The following is a 15,294-nucleotide window of genomic DNA, read 5'->3' on the forward strand; positions in this document are numbered from 1 at the left end:
GTGACCTTGCTGGTCAAGGCAGGGTTTTTAGTAAGCATGAAGACAAGCAGTAGAAAATCTTGTCCTGCATGAGCAGGCATTACCTTGGTGGAATGTAATCCCAGGATGGCTTACCATGAAGGGCAACAAAATTGGGCATAGAATATCATTGACATACTGTACTCTATGGATACCCTGGATGAAAACAAAGGGGTTCTGCTATGAAAGGAAATGGAACTCCTTATCCCTCCTGGTAGTCAGGCTGTATGGTGCACAACAGTCAGGTTGGTAGCCCACTGCTATCCAGTGCATCTCCTGACGTGTCTTGACTGATTATTGGGGCTCAATTTGAAGCAAGACTCATCATTGAAGACAATTCTAGTGCACAAAATGAGATTGTAGACCAAAGATGTGTCTGGAGATGCCTCAGACAGTGGTAGGATACCAAAATGACTGTCACCCGCCATACAGCCCGACAACTGGGAGTGATGGCCTAGTGTGCTATTTTCTCTTTAAGCAAACTCCTTTGGTTGTCATCCATGGCACCCTTACAGCAGCACATCAACAATATTCTGTGCCCCATTTTATTGCCCTTCGTGGCAAGCCATCCTGGGCTTACATTTCAGCAAAATAATGCCTACCCACACATGGTGAGAATTTCTGCCACTTGTCTTCATGCTTGCCAAACCCTAACTTGGCCAGCAACATCACCAGATCTCTTTGCAATTAAAAATGTTTGGAGCATTATGGACAGGACCTCCAACCAGCTCAGTATCTTAACAATCTAACTCGCCAATTGGACATAATTTGGCACAATATCCCTCAAGAGGACATCCAACAACTATATCAATCAATGCCAAGCCAAATAACAGCTTGTGTAAGAGCCAGAGGTGAATCAATGCATTATTGATTTGCTCATTTTCTGAAATTGTAATCATTTGTTTATAGGTACCTGTACATCTCATCTACTCACTCCATTTTGTTTGTTGTTGTGGTCTTCAGTCCTGAGACTGGTTTGATGCAGCTCTCCATGCTAATCTATACCGTGCAAGCTCTTTCATCTCCCAGTACCTACTGCAACCTACATCCTTCTGAATCTGCTTTGTGTATTCATCTCTTGGTCTCCCTCTATGATTTTTACCCTCCATGCTGCCCTCCAATGCTAACTTTGTGATCCCTTGATGCCTCAGAACATGTCCTACCAACCGATCCCTTCTTCTAGTCAAGTTGTGCCACAAACTTCTCTTCTCCCCAATCCTATTCAATACCTCCTCATTAGTTATGTGATCTACCCACCTAATCTTCAACATTCTTCTGTAGCACCACATTTCAAAGGCTTCTATTCTCTTCTTGTCCAAACTATTTATTGTCCATGTTTCACTTCCATACATGGCTACACTCCATACAAATACTTTCAGAAACGACTTCCTGACACTTAAATCTATACTCGATGTTAACAAATTTCTCTTCTTCAAAAACGCTTTCCTTGCCATTGCCAGTCTACATTTTATATCCTCTCTACTTCGACCATCATCAGTTATTTTGCTCCCCAAACAGCAAAACTCCTTTACTACTTTAAGTGTCTCATTTCCTAATCTAATTCCCTCAGCATCACCTGACTTAATTCGACTACATTCCATTATCCTCGTTTTGCTTTTGTTGATAATCATCTTATATCCTCCATTCAGGACACTGTCCATTCCGTTCAACTGCTCTTCAAAGTCCTTTGCTGTCTCTGACAGAATTACAATGTCATCGGCGAACTTCAAGGTTTTTATTTCTTCGCCCTGGATTTTAATACCTACTCCCAATTTTCTTTTGTTTCCTTTACTGCTTGCTCAATATACACATTGAATAACATCAGGGAGAGGCTACAACCCTGTCTCACTCCCTTCCCAACCACTGCTTCCCTTTCATGCCCCTCGACTCTTATAACTGCCATCTGGTTTCTGTACAAATTGTAAATAGCCTTTCGCTCCCTGTATTTTACCCCTGCCACCTTTAGAATTTGAAAGAGAGTATTCCAGTCAACATTGTCAAAAGCTTTCTCTAAGTCTACAAATGCTAGAAACGTCAGTTTGCCTTTCCTTAACCTTTCTTCCAAGATAAGTCTTAAGGTCAGTATTGCCTCACGTGTTCCAACATTTCTACGGAATCCAAACTGATCTTCCCTGAGGTCGGCTTCTACCAGTTTTTCCATTCGTCTGTAAATAATTCGCATTAGTATTTTGCAGTTGTGACTTATTAAACTGATAGTTCGGTAATTTTCACATCTGTCAACACCTGCTTTCTTCCATCTCATTCAGATAATTCTATCATGGTGCTTCTTTTTTCCTCTAGAGTGTGTTTCTTGCCATTTATCAGCTTCTGTAGCTTTTGCAGAGATCTTCTACCTCTTTATCGAAAAGTGAGCATGATGATGCATGCTTATTAAAAATGTTCATGAAATATCTGTTTTTCCCCCCCTTCATATTAATAACGCTATTCTGTCTTAGATTCCTAATATCCATAATGTTTTAAATTTTTTGTTTACAATAAATTTTCCTTCCTGCACTGTTCCAATGTAATAAAACATTAGTCATGGTTCTGCCTCTGTTAAGTCTTCAGTTGTATTTTTTAACTTTATACTGAGTAAATGTCTTTCATTTAAGGTATTCACTTTGACATTATCAGTTTTGTGACTATAAGGACATCTGAATTGTGTAATCTCAAAATTGATAATGCAATATGAATATCTTAAAAGAGAGCTGAATAGAAACTCATATATTACAGTGTATTGCCTTGTGGTATGACTAACAAGCATCTGATCTGAGTCTAAATCATTAACAAAAATTATCGGTGAAGGAACTTGACAGAAATGCGTAAACAGTTTTATTTCATATGGAACAACACATCAAAACTGATTTAGCATGCACAATAAGTATGTGTCATTAGACTTTAATAGTTGAAAATTGTATATTTTAAGTTTTATAGATATTTATATTTCTGATTTCTTGGGTAGCACTCACCTCAGGTGAAAGTTGTCCTGAACTACACCAGTAAGTTCCAGGAAGTTTATCTGGACCAATCACGAGAATGCTGGCCATTTGCCAGGCAGAGGGAATTTTCACAAGAGCCAGAAGCAGGAACATGTGCCATGGTTGTCTCTTCTTGTGCTCCCTTCCCATTCTGACATCCAGCAGTGGGTCCTGTCCAAAAAAAGAGGAATGCTTTTAATGCTGCCAGTTAAGTAGTAATGGAAAGTTCACTAGATTACAAAAAGTATGATGGAGCTTGATAAATAACTGTATTAAAGAATCTTGGCTATTGCTAAGTGACAGAGTATGGTACATCAAATATATTTTTACCATGAAATATGATAACCGTCATCTCTGTGACAAGTATCTACATAATTCTCACAAGCATTGTAATAACTGACATCCGCTCATTTAATCTGAAATTGGTTTCCACTTGATATAATAACCTTTTCCTGTATTTTGTTGCAGTCAGAGGAGCAGAAGCAATGTGACATGAAGTTACATCATCTTCACAGTGGGAATATACTATGTGCCACTTTTCATGTTTCGTGCAGTCTGTCAGTTTTTATTCTGTGGATTTTTCATTCACATGCTAGTGTGGCATATTTCTGTTTACAAAATATGTAGATCCCTCCAGTATCACTCCCTTCTTTTGGTCCAAGCCAAATTATAAATCATTTCAGGCTAAAATAGTTGATGTCCTGCCATATATTAAACTCTGAGTAGACAGGGGCAATAAGATGGAATTAATTTATGCTAAAACAGCACAAGGTATGTCACAATAATTCCATGGGCACACACTTCAATTACTGGTAACATGAAGTGAGATTCTAGGAATGCACAAAATAATAAAAGAATAGATGTAAGCTGTTAGTATGATAAATAATCTCCAGACAACGGTAGTGGCCTCATTGCCAATGACATTTTTAATGTTAAGCTTCATTCCTTCCAAAACTAGGAGAAGAACTTCTTGGACAGTTGTAGGATAAAGTACTGTTAATTGCTTTTAATGTGATGCTCCTTTCCATTCTTTTTACAGTTTCCACATACATTTTGAAGATGTTTTAGTGATATGGTCTTAATTAAACTATATTTTTTGTCACATTTTCTTAATGACACTATCATGTTATGACATGTATTTTTATTCATCACACTGCTTGTAGTATGTTTCCTTCTGAGCTGATTTTTATATTTTTTGCCAACCCAGGCCCATATACCAGCAGCAAAAATCGAAGATAGCAAAGAAAGTATATAGCTTATATGGTTTCCCAGTGTACCTCTTATAATCAATCAAAATGACCTTTACAGAAGTAAGGAACATCTTTCCTCTCATACTGTATACTTTTTTCCTTTATCTACTGTATGCCTACTTTTCCTCTGCAGGGAATATGGAGAGCAGAATAACAGATATGACCAACAAGATCGTAAACTACTGTCACTATTCTCTAGCTTTTCAAAAGCAATTGCCAGCATAGTGTACCTAACACATTAATGAGAGAAGTACAAAATTATGAGATGGAATTGCTGGCTTTCACAAAGATCTTTGCCTGGCTTCTTTCCTTACAAGAAGTGAATCCCTCTCACAATGGGTTCTGAGTAATCTGCTCTTCCTTTGCAATCACCCCAAAACTATTCCTCTCCTCTCTTAGGAAGGACTAATAGTTCCAAAAGCTAGGGTGGTTTTATTTACTTTTATAAGTGTCTCTCAGCAGGGCTAAAAAGTTTGCCTCTTGAAGGTAAGTTACGGCGAGAAACGCTGTATCATAGGCTTATAGTTTTCTCAAGTGAATTTTTACTTTCTGATAAAATTGATGAAAGAGTATCATATGAAAGATCATCCAACTTTATGCAAAAGAATTAAATAAATTTCCTGGTTTTCTAGGTATACATTTTGTTAGAAACATTCTCCTCTGCTTTACAGAAATGTGATGTAGATAAAGTGTAAAACGTTCTTTGAGGTAACCTTTCTGGCTGCATCAGGTGCTCTGGAAATTTTCTTAGTAGGTTTAACAGAATTCTTAATAGATTTTTAAAAACTCCTTTCTGTAAAGGAAGAAGTTTAAAGTTTTTGCTCTCACTCAGATATAGGTCTTTCACGTTTATGCATCAGCTCATTATCATTGTTAAGATAACATTTTTTTCTGTTTAACACAATATGCACACCAGTGAAATATGTAAATACAAATAGCCATCTCAGCAGAGCAACCCTTTTGAAAACTAAACTGTAATTGACTTACTATCTCATTACCACACAGGTGAGTGACAATTCTGGAGGTCTACACGGCCTCCTCAAAAAGTTTGGAAAATGGTATAAGAAGTGAGACTAGCCAGCTGATATGTGGAGTCATCTCCCTCATTAGAAACCAAACAATAGCATATTTTAATCTGTCTGGGAAATACCCTGAATTAATGAAGTATTAAAAATATGACCAAGAATGTTGCACATTAAATGGCAAGAACCATTTATTGTTTTATTGGACATATTATCAACTCCACAATAAATTTTACTTTGGAGGATAATTACGTTTTGTGTTTCAGATGGGGTTGTGTGTGAATTATTTATTTCATTAATTTTACTCCATATTTGTTCACTGCTTTCCTTCTTAAGTTCTTCAATCAATGCTTTCATCCACTTTCAAAAAGGATTTATTAATATCTGAACATGTGGTGGATAAACTGAGTCACAGACAGGCACAAGAAAAAGACTGATAAACAAGTAAGCTTTTGGCCGAAAGGACACACACACACACACACACACACACACACACACACACACACACACACTAACACACAAATGCGCGTGTGTGTGTGTGTGTGTGTGTTGCCCCACTTATTTCAGGAAAAGGCCTTTTTGTCCAAAAGCTTACTTGTTTAGGAGTCTTTTTGTTGTGCCTGTCTGTGATTAAACATGTCCATTATATGGTGAGTAGCAATCTATCCTTTTCATAATATTGTCTCTACTCCATTCTAGATTTTCCATTGTTTTATTTCTTAATATTACTACACATGAACTGTCTTCTGTAGTTTTTCCATTCTCTTCAATAGAAATAGTGTCATTTTCTAAGGTTTCTTTCTCTGCCTCTCTTTTAAAATATTCTATACAGATTTTATTTTATTGTCTGGCAAAATGTGCATACTTCTGGATTTTTAACCATTTTATTAAAATGTTGCATAACACCTTCATGTTTACAATATGAAAGTACTCTAGGTTCCTTACTTGTTTTAGCTATTTAATAGTTTTCTTTATTTTGTTCTAACGATAGTCTTTCTTTGTAAACTTCCTGTTGTATTTTTTCATGAAAACTGTTTTCAAAAGTGTTACAAATTTGTGAAAAAATATGATGAAGTGGCATTAAGTTCATCATAAATTTGACCTCACTTAACATTTTTTTTAGCTTTTCCTAAAATCTTCCCAAATCATTGGTTACTCTCATCATTTTCTCTGAAGGTTTCTGGATTGTCCATATAGCTGACTTTTTTAATGTGACTAACTGTACCTTGTGATCCACCAATCCATTTTCTGCAGGCACATGGCTAATTGCATCTATTCATCATTTTTCCTGTCAGATTCCTTTAAGATGTCTACATTAAAATCACCACAAATCTTTCTGCCTGATCTACAGAACAATAGGGTTTCAAATGTTTTCATGAAAATTTCCCAGTTACCTTGTGGGTACCTGTTCACTGTAACCATAACAAGAACCATATTTTTCAGTGTTAACTCAAAAGCACGTGCTACACATAATGTGCTTATTTTTTTATTTTGCTTTCCGTTATTTACATAAAACTGGTTTTGGGCCAGCTGTCCATCTTCAAATCTATTACAAAAAATTATTTTATAATTTCAGTTGGCTCATATTATAAATGCTTCAAATGTAATGCCAAATGGAAGAAGATATTTTTGGAACTTTTTAAAGCTGTTTTAAAGTTTTTAATAATAATAAATTCTTCATCAATGTTTCATTTGCTACAATTAGCAACATCTTTAATGTTCAGTCCATACAGGCCACTTTTGAGTGCAATGGACTTCCCACCAGTTATGATCCTTCTACAAAATATTTTACAAATTTTTCAAAATGGTTTTGTAAAGTTGTTTTAAACTTCTTTAATACTATTAAATTTTGCATTGTGACTGATGCAGTTGTTATGAATTTCATCAGCCCATTCTCTACAAACAGAGTGTGTTTCTCAGTGTTGTAGGTGTTGCACCAATCAGGTTTCTTAATTTTATAAATCTGTAACTATAACAAACGGTAGGTTATGTACATTCATGTTACAACTAATTTCCTAAAACTCTTGAAGCTTGCTAACTTGAATTTGAAACCATTTATAATTTGAACCAGCTGTAATAGGTCTGAAGATGGGCAGCTAGTCCAAAACTGGTCAAATGGAAATAGAGGAAAGTGATCTGTAGGCTGAATTTGGACATAAGTAATGATCACAATAACTCCATGAGGATGAATACATTTAGATTTGATATATTTCCTGTTTCTTGTGAAAGTGACCTCTTCTTTGTTATCTATGAAAATGCAACAGTTTGTCACTTTAAGGTTTTCTATTGCTATGGTTATATGGCGGTCAGACAGACAAATGACAAATTTCTTTCCAACTGCTGGAACTCACTAGCAACTGACAGTCCATTTAGTTTATTTTATATTTCCTGATATTGTGATGAAATAAGTAAATTTCAGTTTCTGTCTAATCTTAGGTGGTGAAGTGGGAGTCCCCATTAATTTGATTTCCTGTTGTCAGTCTGAATTTACTACAACACTAAATTTAAGTGCATTTGTATACTGGCATTGTGAAAGTTGAAGCCTCCATTCTGGTGATGGACTGGAGCTGAGCCTATGGTCAGTGATTATATGTACTATGTACCTCTCACACCAAAATCTGCTGGCTTTTCCCTGGTCATTATAACAGTGGTTCTCACTTTGTCACCTGCAATGATCATTTTTTGCAGCACAGCAATGTGAGATACACCTACCGTAAGGCTTTCTTCTTTCTTGTTAGCAAGTTTCTTTAGATATCCCTCAACTGCGAGCAATTGATCATCTCTGTTGAAATCCTTACACAACTGTACTAAGATTTCTGTTAGGTAACTGACTAAGACTAGCACTTTGTGTCACAAAACTTGTGACCTGGCACCTTGAAACTGTTGGGCTACACCTCTCCCACAACTGCTACCTATCAGCAGAACTTGTTTCCTACAGTGTTTTTCACCCAAAGTATCTTAATGATTCCCAGCTCTCTTTCGCTTTACCATAGATTCATATTAGATTGCTAGGTGGAAATTCGTTTGTAAGGTAGCAAAGCCAACAGATGTGAATATGAAATAAAACTTCTCACAACAGTCTGATCTCACAGCTCAAGGTGTACATTCATTGTTGGAAACATTAGCTTCATATTTAATGTGCATCATAATGACACCTTGTCAATCCTGTTTTGTGACTTGTTCATCTCGTTTTAATTTTGTTATGAGTTCATTGTAGCCAACATGTGCTCAATATTTAGTGCTCTTTTGTATAGGCCTAAGTAACAGAAACTATGAGCCAAATTCAGACACACTGTCACATGTGGATGAGCATTGTTCTTTTGAAAAATGGTGTCAGGATACTGTATCATGAAGAGGTGACACAAGAGGAGACAGCATGTCAGTATGTAAAATTGTATCATCTGAGTCCTCTCAATCACTATAACCTGAATTCATACCCAAATGCAAGAGCTTATGGGCACATCACAAATGATCTCTACAACATGACACCAGGAGTATCACAGCTATGCTAAAAGAATGAAAGAATGGGACCTCTTCCCAAGTACTGACCGACTGTGGCTGTTCAGGGTAATACAGAAACTCGAGTCATTGCTGAAAACAATGCGACACCATTTATCAACAGTACATTCTTCCTGCTAACGGTACCACTCCAAATGTAGCCGTTTGCATTGTGGTTTTTGCGGCAGGCTACATGTGGACCAGTAATTCCCTAGTCCAGCAGCTGCTAGCCTCCGACCAATGGTGCAGGATGACATGGAATGTTGCTGGCAGTTTATTACTTGTACTTGGATGGCAAGCGAAGGGGTTCGATGTGATCGGTGCATGATATGGTGATCCTCCCTTACTGTGATCAATCAGAACCTTGACGACGACTGTGTCTGCCCTCATATTCCCACGATGTTCAACATCAGGCTAGTGTCACATCCAAATGCCTGAAACCTTTGGATATTGCACAATTTGACCAGCCAGCCAAATGGAGACCCACAATGAGACCCCGTCCATTGTCCCACATGAGTGCATGGCTTCTCCGTATAGCTCAACATGTGATGCTGTTCACGCAGGTTGAATATCCAACCAGGCTTGATAACAATAGTACTGCACTCGGGTGACCATTCCACCTTTACAGAAAATGGAAACTAATCTTTTACATACCTGACAATGATCAGCACAAAGTTACACTGACATCTGACAATGTCTTCTGGATGTTTCATTTTTTGTCAGGCAATATATGACATAATTTTAACAAAAAACATTACTGCCATTGCAACTGAATACCTGGATCCCAACACAGCACATCATTGATGGCATTGCAACCCCAAAGAGTTTTCAAAAAGATCGATACCATATACTGAATTTGGACTTACGCAACGTAATTTTTGATAATGAAGTGTAACGTTAATATTCTTCAAATTCAAGTAATAACCGTGGTAATTTAAAGGGAATTCAAATATTATCATGAAAGATAACATCATATGAGGTCAGATGTTTAATTGAAAAATAAAAACAAACAGCCCGCAACACGAAAATAAATTTTTCATGTTTAGTCATCTCCAAAATGGGTTGCAGAACACCAGGACAGGAATTTGTTAAAAATGGCGCCGTTTGTGAAAAAATTGGCACGGATGAGAACCTGAAAATATCATAATATGAGCTCAAAAATGTCAACAGCATATAATCAGCATAATTCAGCACGGATTTCAGACCAAGCAAAATACAGTATGTTGTCATCAATGAAGACGCGTGTAACTTCAAGAGACTGTATCATGAATGAGAATTAAATGGACAGTTGCTCCTCCCACTGCAGTGCTCACGATAGACTTGCGAAATCAAAACATCACAATTTACTATATGTCACGAGGACAGGGTTGCCATATCTAGCTGGGACCTCATCGGGGCACAGTTAGACAGGGGTGTAGAAATGAAGTAAAAAATTTATTTAGTGTGATTATCTTTTATATAGAACACAATTACATGGAACTTGTTGCTGCGGAAGTAGTTGATAAATCATATTTTTCGGAAGATTTCACCTTTTCCAGCAAGTCTTTTTTCCCATTTACGTATTTGTAAAACCCCATGCACGTCAGCTTGTTGTTAAACTGTGACTGTAAGGTTATTTCCACAGTTCCTAGCAGAAGTCGATTTCTTCCATCAGTCTACTGGGCCGGAGAAAATATTCTTCCCACAGTAGCGTTGTGTACGGGAATAGAAAAAAACACTCGCACAATTTTAGCAGATGACATTTCCGTTCAGGATTTTCGGTTACCTTAAGAAAGTAAGTCCACCTTTCTTCCACAGTGTTTCGACTTCCATTCTGCCGAGTCATGCTTAGTGTCTAAAAAGCTCTCCATACACATATATTCCTGAAAATAATTGTCCCCTGAAATCTTCACGTCATTTTTAGTCAGGTGTATAATAGTGTTTTCAGTCATCAACCTATCTGGGGTCTCAGATAGTCTACCAATACTTTTTAAAAGAAATATCCCATTTCTCTAAATAATCGTATGCTATGGTATAGAAAGCCATTGTCTCTGCCTCAAATTTCGAACCAAATCAATTATTTCTTGGTTAGGGTTCGGATTAGTTAATTTGTTCAGATTCATTTTGGTTTGCATGCCAATAAAATTGGCAGTCTTCCTTTCATTGAGATATCGTTGAGTGTCGATTAATATATTGGCCTGTATTCGGCGTCAAAAACTTGTGTTAATGGAACCCAAAGCTTAAGATTTCTCTCAAATGCGGGCATTAACGACAGACACATTGTTTTTGAGTGAGTTAGAGAGTCCGATGATTTGCATCAACGTATAAGCAGAACACTTTCAGTTTCTCTGTCCTTGCCCTCTTGAAAAATAATTAAATATTTTCACGACGATTATTTCAATGTCGATGGTTAAGACTCCAGCAGTGCTTGATAAAATATTTTGGAGAATATGGGCAAGACGTTCAATTCCTTCTACGTTTCTTCTAGTTCTTTAATCTGGTGGAAAACATACCGCTGGCGGTGTCGATGAAGCCCTCCGAAGTTGGTATTGTCTCCACAAAACGCCATTAACTTATCTTACGGAATTTGCAGTTGTCTTAAAGTGTCTAGACAGAACTTTGCAGTTGTCTCCGATGTTTCGTTACTCAGCGATTCAAACTTCAACAGCTTTCGTTATTCAGCGATTCAAACTTCAACAGTTTCTGTTGGATTCCTTCAGTTTCAGTAAAGTATTGAACAACTAAAGGAAACATCTTTTCAGCCTTGTGGTTCGACGCGTCGGTGCGCATGTCGTAAAATGAAATTTCTTGCAATTGTTTTATGCATTCGGACAGGAGGTGAAGTGCAAGAATATTTTTAACAAACGCAGTAGCTTGCCTGAAGCGATTTAGGGAAATAACGGAAAACCTAAATCAGGATGGCTGGAGACGGGATTGAACCGTCGTCCTCCCGAATGCGAGTCCAGTGTGCTAACCACTGCGAGCAGTTCGTCTTGGGTATCTTCTTTAATCAAGAATGTAGGAATAGGCTTTGTTGTTGATGCTACCGCGAATGTGTTTGTAGAAATGTGATGCCTCACATCTGCCTTAGCTCCGTGAGTTACAGAGATGAAACAGCTACAACTCTCACACAACGCTTCCTGATCCGTTCGTCCTTTCTTGACGAAATACCACTCTTTTGTGTAATTACCCAAAAAGTGTCACTTTCTCTTCCCATTCTTGGGCATTTTCGTCAGCTATGGGAAGTTTATTAGACTATAAACAGTCGACAATAACACTTAAGTCATCGAAGTACACGTCACTATACACTTCACAACCTATATACTCGCAGTAAACACTTCATACGTTACTAACTTGCACTTATCGTTCGTATTAAGTTTAGAAAGAATCTTCTTTATCAGATCGCTATTCAAATGGGAACTGCTGGTATTTTCTCGAATGACAGCGCTGGATCTAGAAACTGCTTGCATCGTCGATAGGCAACATGCAACGCCATCTGTGAGACGACTTTGTCAACATAGAATTGCTAACATTGATAAAACTAACTGAGGTTGCATTTAAATGGTTCAAATGGCTCTGAGCACTATGAGACTTAACATCTGATATCATCAGTCCCCTAGAACTTAGAACTACTTAAACATAACTAACCTAAGGACATCACACACATCCACGCCCGAGGCAGGATTCGAACCTGCGACCGTAGCGGTTGCGCGGTTCCAGACTGAAGCGCCTAGAACCGCTCGGCCACACCGGTCGGCGGTTGCATTTACGTGTTGCGCTAAAAGATGGTGTTACTTCCGTACCTGAGCCAAGCTCATAACAGTACTTTGCAAAATCGGGACAAAATGGGGTATTGGCGGGATGTCGGGGGAAGAAGACCCATAACGGTGACAATCCCGACATATCGGGACGGTTGGCAACCCCACACGAGGAGCAACATCGCGTACATGTCTGGTAAGTATTTTGCATAAGCTGAGCCATTACAAGAGAAGAAAGTAATCCACACGTTGAAGCAGATGCGTTATGAGAAAAGGATAATCATGCCAGACAATGAAACAAAGACGCTACAGAAAATAGTGATGGAAAAGACTGGTACAACTAGACATCGAGAGGAGCGTATATATAGCTTTAATCCTTGTAGCCCTTTTGGCTAAAATTGTGAATTTTAACTTCTACTGTGTGTTAGTTGCAATATAAGGTTTTTTTCTCCAAGGTAAATCTGAGCTTCACATTTGTAATTGTTCAACTTTTTCATCATGTGCAAGCGCTGCCAACTGTTAGGCATTACTATGAAGTTACCAGCAAGTCAATATAATACAGGACACACAGCAGCTCGTGACCACCAGGATATATGGACGTGGTTGGTTCGCTATATTCCACTGTGTATTTAAATTTTGTTATTTTGCAAGTTTATTATTGAATGATCATTTTACTTTTTACTACAATAGAGAATATTTAGTAATTAGTTATTTTAGCCCATAAAATGAAACCAGGTGTACAAAGCTCATAGGTACATAGTTTTGTTTAAAGCTAGCACCTAAAACCGTCAAGATATCACTTAAGAGCATTTTGGTAGCAGATGTGTGTCCTTGCATGTATCTAACGGGAGACTAAGGATCAGTCGTCATCAGGATGAGAAAAAATTACGTGCGGTGCCTCTCATAACGCTACATCTAAGGGCCCTTAAACTTTCCTGTGCATTAATGCTTCTTCAACAGTACCGCCCGCAGACGTGAAATGTGTTTTATTTGAAAGTGACACAGAGACAGCAGTGAACAGTAAATCAAATATAATTTTAGAAAGAGCTGGTAATGTACATTAATAAATGATTTCTTGCCAATTTAAAAAGTCACAATACAATATGCAAAATTGTGCAAGAGGATTTCACGAAACATATGCATCAAATATGATGACATGTACACAGAAGGGATTGACAGAGAACTCGAATTACAACTCGACAATACATTTAGTTGGGAGGAACATACCAGTGAACTGCAGACGTGCCACAACAATGCGGATTTTGCCAGATATAGGTGATAGTATCTGAGTTGTGATATCTAGAGAATTCTCGTAGGCATATGAGAATTTCATCGTTTGTACGAGGTACGAGGAAAAAGAAAATATCTTACCCAAACATACGAGATTTTTGTCCAAGTTCTTACCAGATATACATTATACACACATTGTTGGAGAAATAATTATATTTAACGAAATGGGCATGATTAAGGTCAATACGGTCCCTGTCATAAGCTTCAGCCAGAGAGACTCACCGCCCAGCCGACAATCCTGGCATAACAATCGAAGTCTAGAATGAAGCTTCAAAGCCTGACCCCGGAAAAAATTAGAAAACACTAATAATAACGAATCATTTTGTTTTGTATAACATTTTGGACTCAGTTTCCGAAATAGAGCGACCACCTGAATTTCAAAGCGCTAAAATGTTTTTAGACGATGCTCTCATGTAATTGAAAACCAATTAACAGTAATTTACCCTGCAATACCCAGGTATCCCTAGTGGAATTATTAAATATAAACAACTGTCATAGTAATAATGACTTTATAATGACATTACATCAGGATGCATGGTTTGGACTTCAACAAACGCTACTCTTAACAAGTGTTTCGCAGTCACAGTACGCTCAGCTGCTTTCATTTACTGTCCAGTTACTACAAAAGAAGTGCTTCATTTCGTTGCGTATTGCTGAGAGTATATGCAAAAATGGGAAGTGACAGTGAGTTAGAAGAAAAAAAAAAGGATCTCGCGGTCGCGCACGCCGGAAGAAAAGGCTAAAGAGAGGCAAATCTCTAAAACTGAACGTCCTGTGCATAGATTGCAAAAATTTCGAGAAGAACGGCAAAATACACAAGAATTCCGTAATTGGCTGATGCGCGATATGATCCGTACAGGGCGCGATGCAAGTTTGGTTTCTGAACTTCAGAACATTAAAAGCCATTCAGAAAGAAAGAAGTACCTTAACGTGGTGTAGTTTGTTGCTGCACGACAACCTTCAGTTTCTCAGTTTGTCTCAAACGCGCAATCATTTAAGAGGACGGTTACTATTGCTGAAATTAAATTATCAGCATTCTTGGCAGAACATAATGTGGTGTTTTAAGCAGCTGATCATTTATCCTGTTTGTTGAAAGTTCAGACCCGGATATCGCACGGGCCATGACTCTTTAACGGCACAAAGCATGAGCCATAGTTTCTAATCTGATTAGAGTGACATACGAAAAAGTGAGGGTGATTCCACCAGTGTCCGAACTGCAGTACCTTACTGTGCAATGAACCGTTTTTATGACAGAATTTCAGGTGAGTAACAATAAGAGCCCTTCTTGAAATACTGATCAACTAAATTATAGAATAAAAGTTTCTCCTAAGTTACTATTTTGTATCACTTCTCATTTTACTGGTTACATTGAAAGTAAGCTGTGGGAGTTATACGAATACTCACAAATACAAAATTTTAAAGTTTACGATGATGCAGACGTAAGTATTGAGAAAACTTCTACTGTAGAGAATCTCTGCAATGGTCTAGTATAAACGTTCCA

The 15,294-nt window shown here is 37.7% G+C and overlaps 1 protein-coding gene across 4 annotated transcripts in view; it reads right to left on the bottom strand.

Annotated features, from left to right (window-relative positions):
- The window catches only part of LOC126161859 (organic cation transporter protein-like), a 325,910-nt gene that overhangs the window by 155,380 nt on the left and 155,236 nt on the right, over positions 1 to 15,294 (bottom strand). For all 4 annotated transcript variants that reach the window (XM_049917973.1, XM_049917972.1, XM_049917974.1 and 1 more), the window contains one exon: positions 2,988 to 3,167. In XM_049917973.1, coding sequence (XP_049773930.1) covers positions 2,988 to 3,167 — 180 coding nt within the window. The remainder of the gene's footprint in view (positions 1 to 2,987; positions 3,168 to 15,294) is intronic.

This window comes from Schistocerca cancellata, chromosome 2 (genome assembly GCF_023864275.1).
Source record: "Schistocerca cancellata isolate TAMUIC-IGC-003103 chromosome 2, iqSchCanc2.1, whole genome shotgun sequence".
NCBI classification, from domain to species: Eukaryota; Metazoa; Arthropoda; class Insecta; order Orthoptera; family Acrididae; genus Schistocerca; species Schistocerca cancellata.